Source organism: Elephantulus edwardii, unplaced genomic scaffold, assembly GCF_000299155.1.
Source record: "Elephantulus edwardii isolate Elephantulus edwardi_28Jun2011 unplaced genomic scaffold, EleEdw1.0 scaffold00036, whole genome shotgun sequence".
NCBI lineage: Eukaryota > Metazoa > Chordata > Mammalia > Macroscelidea > Macroscelididae > Elephantulus > Elephantulus edwardii.
Window position 1 is genome coordinate 7,799,507 of NW_006399786.1, and position 7,812 is coordinate 7,807,318.

General features: G+C 38.6%; 1 protein-coding gene across 1 annotated transcript in view; it reads right to left on the reverse strand.

Moving 5' to 3' along the window:
* Nucleotides 1-3,193: 3,193 nt before the first annotated feature.
* The window catches only part of DGKH (diacylglycerol kinase, eta), a 243,155-nt gene continuing 238,536 nt past the window's right edge, over nt 3,194-7,812 (reverse strand). Inside the window, exon 30 of the mRNA XM_006884615.1 lies at nt 3,194-3,283. Within this exon, the coding sequence (XP_006884677.1) occupies nt 3,194-3,283 (90 nt within the window). The remainder of the gene's footprint in view (nt 3,284-7,812) is intronic.

Here is a 7,812-nt window from a genome sequence, read left to right on the forward strand (position 1 = left end):
GTTTAGGGCTGTTGTACATAGGGTCGCTATGAGTCAGAAACGACTCGACGGCACATAACAACAACAACATCTGTGTACTAGATGTGGGAAAACAGAAAACCTGGAAGTAGGAAGAAACTCACAAAGTGAACTGGAAAGACACCACAGGGGAACACTGTTTACTCAGAAGTTTTACTTAGGGCTGTCCTTGCCCTTTTCCTTTTGGAAGAGTAAATATCTTCCTTTGGAAGATGACATCATGAAAGGAAGTGGCCATTGACTGTGCTCCCCATTCTGTCCTCCCAAATCATCCAGGTATAGGAGGGCCCAGTGGGAAGGGGGAGGGGTGATCCAGCTGGCAATCTCAGCTTGGCATGTGTACAACAAAGGAAGGTCTTCCTTGCATGCCCTAGAAGTGTGGAGGCTCCCCATCTCTGTAATTCCCAAGTGCCCAACAATGGATGAATGGCTAAAGAAACAGACAGTGAAGTATTACTTGCATAATGAAGTATTGTACAGCACTAAAAAATGATCAAGAATTTAGGAAATACTGCATAGATGAAACCTCAACTACTATAAAAAGCAAGGGAAAAGTGTAGACATTGATAGACTCAATCTTGGTGGGATAGTAGAGATAAGAAAGACATGAAAAAGAAGGGTGCCATAATTTTTTTCTTTTTTGAAAAGGTCAGAATGGCTGGGAGTACAAACAGTTGATATGCAAGGAATGCAATCAGAGTCAGCACAGAGGTACCTTGGGAGAAAAGGCTGATGATCTCCTCAGGAAAAATCAGTGAAGATTGTACAAATTTCAGTCCTACTCAGACATACGCAGGCCTCTGTGAATGAGAATTAACCCAAGGGAAACTGAATTTACTTTCAATCTGGTTCCTCTGTGATATTGACAGGGCCAGTGCAGTTGGCTCTGACACAGACGTACGTGGGCAGAGTTTACAGGATAAACAGCTCTCAGTTCAAGAAAAGATGTATCACGTTTTCATCCAAAGGTCACTTGGAGGAAAAATACAGCTAATGATTCTAGTCACTAGGGTTTCAGTTCATTGTGGTTTTACAAGTTATATAAAATATGTTACTTAAAAGTAAAAATAGCAATTAGTTGTTTACATCTTACTTTTAAATCCTGGGGTAGAAGACCCCAGTCACTGCTGTCTGGTGGCTCTGACTCATGGCTGATTGTCCAGGGGCTTTCCGAGGGTGGGAATACTGCCATCATCCTCTTGCAGAGCCTCTGCAAGATTCAAACTGTCTGAGAGGTGCAACATGTGGGTTAGTAGTGCTGCTCCCTGCAGACCACACCAGGTAGAGTGGGGACTGTATGAAGGCAGGCAGACTTATTCCTCTTTTGACATGATTCCCTTTGTAAAATTTCTATTTATTCACAACTTAGACAAGATAACTGTGCAGTTAGACACATTTATCTGATCACGAACCCAGCGGGTTCTTTTTCCCTTGTTTTTTTGGTTTTTTTTTTTAAAGAAGATATCTTTATGTTGTATTTTGACTATTTGTTAGTTATGAATAATGTGCTAAACTCCTCTGATATATAATTAAATTACATGCCATTTTAAATGCACTTTTAGCAGTATATCTCTTTGGATATCTGGTAAGCAATTTTAGAAAAGAGGAATGAGAACGTATCTCAGGTTATATATAAAGTACGTGTATAATACACAAACATGTAAGCATATATGCATTTATGTGTGCATGTAGACATATATATAAGCAGGTCTGCTTATCTGTTCAGCACCTAGTAGGCTACTTTACAAATAAACTGTTGCCACTGGTCAGTACCCTATTTCTCTCACATAGGATAATTTAAAATATTAGAATTAATTTTTTTAGATAGAATAAACAAAACTTATTCAAGAACATTTTTGTGATTTTCTTTGTGATATGTACATCCTTAGCTTTCAACAATTTGATCACAAATATTAACTCTTAATACACAAAATTATGTCACAGGCAATGTTCATAAACTCTTTGATAAGTAAGATTTATGCAAGTTTCCACATTCAAAAAAAGCAGAAACCCCCAAAGTGGCCAAAAATAATGGTTTCTAAAAAACCGAAAATGCTGTTTCTACTTTATAAAGTGTAAGATTTAAGTGAGATGATGATGATAGGGCCAAGACTTTAGGCAAACACTGATCTCTAATTTGTTGGGAAGTTGAAGTGAGTGAATGACCAAACAGCACATCCACACTTGGACTTTGGGAAATTTCTGGATGTCAACAGTCTCCTATATCATAAACCCAAATGGAACAGGAAATAACCCCTACAGAGAAATGAAACACAAGAATCTAAGTTTGGAAAGTTATAATAAATATTGTTAGGGAATGGGGCATGGAATTTTATGAAAACACCCAGAAAATCTTCTTAACCTACACCCATTATGTTTATGACTTGAGCTAAGAAAGAATGTATACCAGTATACTATCTGTGAATCACAGGACGGACACATTTTCAAAATCTCTGCTACGGAATATTTCTGCGAAGTTCTATATTAACTAACAGAAAAGTTCCCCTAGCCAACATAAAGGGACTTCGGTAATAAATTATATGAAAACTGACATTAAAGCTCAGAAAGTCTTACAATATTAGATTTGAAATGTAAGAAAAAGACAATTTTGGAACCAATGAGCTTTAAGCTTTGCATCCATTCATAGCACTAGAAGGACTTTCACTACATTCTTTGACAACTGAATGCTAGCAGCTCCCGATCATACCAATTTGACCTTCAAAATACCTAACCAGTGATTTTAAAGAAGCCAATGCTCCTGATAGTGACTTTGAAGACATTTCAGCCACATATTATGTAATTGCACAATAAAATCATTCCATCAGGTGTAAGAAGCCCAGACATTTTGAAAACTGTAATTCATCCTTTGAGATAATGTAACTGTCTCAGATACTCATCTGTTTACTAACATGGGCATATTTGAACAAGTCAAGTTTGCACAATAAGAACATGGCTTCATGGAATGTAGGTTGATGGGTTGGTTTTTGAGTGTGTGCATAAAAATATTTTCTAACACTTCAAATCAACATTTTTCACCCACAGTAAAACATCAAGCCATAAAGGTGCTTCAGTGGTACTTCCTCATCTATGCAGAAAATGACGAGAGTAAGGAATTGTGTATTAAGAATTACTTCTTAAGTAATTACTTCTCGTCCAAGGAGTAGCACCAACACAATTACACTTCAGCTTCTAGAGTGCTCCTTTCCAGCTCTTTAATTCCCTGGAGAATTCGCTTCACATGTCCCACTTTCGGAATCCCCAGGTCCTAAAAACAGACAAACAAAGGAAAAAAGATGGGGAAAAGGGAGGCAGACAGGTTTATTGATAACATAAAATGAAGAGAATTATACACATCACTGTAACTGCTTATCAATATAATTAGTAATTAGTGTTCTTCTACTCATCCATTTTAGCTTATATTCAACGCTTCAGGTAGTTAAGCTTAGAAACAGAAATCTATTAAATAAAAGTTAATTGATAAACTGAAAAATTGCCAACCAGCCAAAAAAAAAAAAAAGCCCATCTTATACAAACCCTTAACCATGACATTCTCATTAACTGTATGTAATGGGAGGTAGCACTTGAAGAGTTAAAGCTACTTTTGGTTAGCCTGTTTTACTTTTTTTTCTTTTTAAACAAGCATAGGCACTTTCTAGGTCTGAAAGAAAAATGACATACAACACCAGGGAATCTATAACTACGCCTCAAGAAAGATACTGGCACTTCTACTAAACTTGGAAAAGAAACATGTTTAAGTTTGCACTTGTATTCTTGAACTGGATGAGGAAATTTATTCTTATGACTTTGTAATGTACATGTGGGGAAAATGACTTAAAACATAGTTGTTGTTGTTGTTAGTATCAGTTGATTAATGCTTTCCCTTAAAGCATCTTACTCTTTTCCTGCAGAATTATTTGGTAAAGACTTATTTTCCTAAAAAGTACCTAGAATTCACTATTTTACCTTCACAAATGGATGATGACTGACTGCAGTATATAAAACACAGCGGGTACCTGTCAGTTACCTGTTGAAGGAATGAAAAAAAAAACAAACCACCCCAAAACCCCAACCCAGCAAGCCATGATGCTGTCGACAGAATTTAAACCCCACAGCTTCTTTATAAGTAAGAAGTAAAACTAGCTTGTTAATGTTTAAAGGGAGGGAAAACCTCTTCCCAGTACGGAGTTTGAAATATTTAAAAATTAGTACAAAGATGACTTCTTACAGCCTAGGAACCAGGATTATAGGCACCATAACTGTATTTCCTCCAAGAAGATCACATTTCCAATGATTTGTGAATTAAGAACATTAATGATTAGTAAATTTTTAAATGAGATCCATCAAATTGCTTTAAGTGTCCTTCGTGCCTGATGTCTCTCTCTCATGGGCTGTATCAGCTATTTCTCTAACAGTAATGCTATTGAAGATTGTGACTCCTTCTCAACAACCACCTGACAAAAACGCTATCCTCACCAATCAGAAATACTATGTACTTTCAATTCTCTCCTACTGTCTTGCAGCAGGAAAAAGAATGCAGTCAGTTTGCATCCTAGCCTGCTAAAGAGGGCTATAAATACTTCCCCTTATTATCTCTAATCTGTGGCTTCCTTACCTGTTGTGCCTCCAGGGTCCCTTCACTGACCGGAACTAAAATCTGAAGAATTAGCCAGGTGAAAGGGAAGCATGCCAACAGGGGGCATATCTCTACGGTGACACAAACTCACTGCCTTCAGTCGTCAGTGACTCATAGCTGACCCCCGAGTGAGTTTTCAGGAGGTTGCCATCTCTGACCTTTGAAACCGCTACTGGATTTAACTCACTGAAGAGGAGCAATCTTTGGGTTAGCAGCACAAATCCCTATTGACTAAGTCACGGTGTGATGTTTTTGTTGTTAGGTGCGATCAGGTAGACTATAACTCATAGCGACCCTATGAACAATGGACCTGAAGCATGCCCTACCTTCTCCCATCCTCCCCATCTCTGATCTGTCCTCGCTCATTGTTACAATAACTGGGCCAATTCATTTTCTTGATCCATGTTATTCTCTGAGCCCCCACTTTTTCTCAGCATAAGGGTTTTTTTCCAAGGACTGGTCACTCATGACAACATGCCTAAAGCATGTGAGATGAAGTTTCACTAAGAGTTTAATATGTTAAAGTTAATGAATAGGGCTGGAGAAGGCGAGACACAGCATAGCAAGGATTCAAAACTGAGTAACTGGCAGAATTTTGCAGGATTCAAAAAAGATGCTGGTCTGCATTCTAGAAGAAATAGAATGTCACAGATTCATTCTTTAACATCTCACTCTGGTTGCTGTGTACTGGGAGAGGGTACAAGCAGCAGTAACAAGGCTGTGCCATGGACACAAGTGACATGATCCAGGCAAAATATGATGGTAGTCTAGATGGGGATTTCAGAAAGCAAAGTACAATCTGGTGAAGGACTTGATGGGAGAAGAAAGAAGAAAGTGTGATATATAACTGGGTTTCTCTGGCCTAAGCCTCTGAGGAAATGGGAAATGGCATGAGTTTTTATGATGCAGACAGCAGGCAGAAGACAAGAATGGGACTGGAAAAGGAAACGGATTAGGTTTGGACCTGGTATTGGTTTAGATCGATATTCCTGTGTAACACCCAAGTGTTAATTATGTACTCAGGTAGTGACAAAATGCCAAAGTCCACAATGAGGTCTAGAAAGGGGATATATTCTATAGATGTTATTTGATGTTCTGGGACTAAGAGAGGTTACATGCTGTTGTTATGTGCTGTCAATTCAACTACAACTCATAGTGACCCTATGAGCAACAGATCAGAATTGTACCCTTTCCCGCGCCATCCTCACAATCTCCAACCTGCCCATTATTATTGTCACTGTAACATTATCCAATGTGAGATTCCCTGTTGCTGTTGTAGTTAGGTGCCTTCGAGTATGACCTAGAGGGACCCTACAAACAACAGATCTGAACCCTGCCCTCCCCTGTGCCATCATCCACTGCCACAGTCACCATGTCAATCCACCTAATTTGGAGTCTGCCTTTCTTTCTCCAGCTCTCCACCGTTCCAAGCACGATTTCCCTCTCCAAGGAATAGCCTTTCCTAGCAACATGACTGAAGTATATAAGACAGTTTTATCATCTTTATGTCCAAGAAGCACTCTGGCTCTCCTTTTCCCAAACATATTTGTTCTTTTGGCAGTCCATGGGCTATACAGTACTTTTCTTCAACACCACAGCTCAAAGCCTTCTTCTGTCATCCTTATTCATTGTACAGGTCTCAGATGCATAGCAACTGATCAGAAAGACAATGGCCTGAATCAGATGCACCTTAGTCCTCAAAACAAACTGACATCATCGTTCCTCAATAATTTGGAGAGGTCCCTGACTGAAGACTTTGCCAGGGCAGTTTATTTCCTTATTTTCTGACTGCAGGTGTCAAGAGTGTTGATTGTGCATTCAAGTAAAATGTAAACTTTGACAGCCTTAAGCTTTTCTCCATCTATCGGTGTAGGGGTAAGAATTTATGTTTCTTAATGTTGAGATGCAATCAATCCATATTAAAATCGGCACTCTTTGATTTTTTGCAACAAATGCTTCCTCTTTATTTTAGCAAGTTAGATGTCATCTGTGAAAAATTATTGATGAATTATCCTCAGATCTTGATGCCATATTCTTCTTCATAGAGTCCAGATTCTCAAATAATTTGCTCAGCATACAGATTGGACAGGTATTGAAAGAGGACACAAACTTGATGTGCTCCTTTCTTAATTTTAAACTATTCCCTTGGTCTGTTTGCAAAGCAGTCCATTGGTCTAGGTGTAGGTTTCACATGAGCACAATTATGTGCTCTGAGATTACCTTGTTATAATCCACACAGTCAAATATATTTGCACAATCAATAAAGCATAAATAGACATTTTTCTGGTATTCTGTACTTTCAGCCAGCATCCATCTGACATCAGTAACAATATCCCTGGTCCCACAGCCTCTTCTAAGTCCTGTCTGAACTTCTGGAAGTTCTTATCCATGAATTGTTCTAGAAGCTTTTGAATGGTCTTCAACAGTATGAACTCATGAACATTGACATTCTAGATATTAGTGAGATGAGATGGACTAGCTTTGGCCACTCTGAATCAGATAATTACATGGTATACAATGTTGGGAATGAGAAATACTCCTAAAAAAGAGAAACGAGGAAGAAGACATCTCACTCCGTGATCTCAAATCCTAAAACACTGCAGTGATGGTCAAGACAGCGTGGTACTGGTAAAATGATAGAGACATAGTTCAACAGAATAGAATTGAGAACCCAGAAAATCAGCTCATCAATCTATGGTTAACTGATTTTTGACAAGGAGATGAAATCAGTTAAGTGGGGAAACAAAAGCCTCTTTAATAAAAATGGTGTTGGCAAAACTGGAAAACTATCTGTAGAAAACTCAAGCAAGACTGACACCTCACACCATACACAAAAACCAACTCAAAGTGTATCAAGGACTTCAGAGTAAAACCAAGGACTATGAACTTCACCAGGGAAAAGCTTGGAAGAACTCTAGAAGCCCTAATCCAGAATATGAGTAGTCTCCCAAGCATCCTCAAGAATCTACAACCAGTAGAAAATGAAATAGATTAACGGGACCATCTAAGAATCAAATCCTATGCATATAAAAAAACTTCTCCAGAGGGAGGTCTGGTGGCTTAGTAGCAAGAAGCTGTGCTGAAATCCCAAAGGCTCATGGTTCAGATCCATCAGATGTTCTGCTGAAGAAGTAGGGGCAATCTCCTCCTGTGCCAGTCAG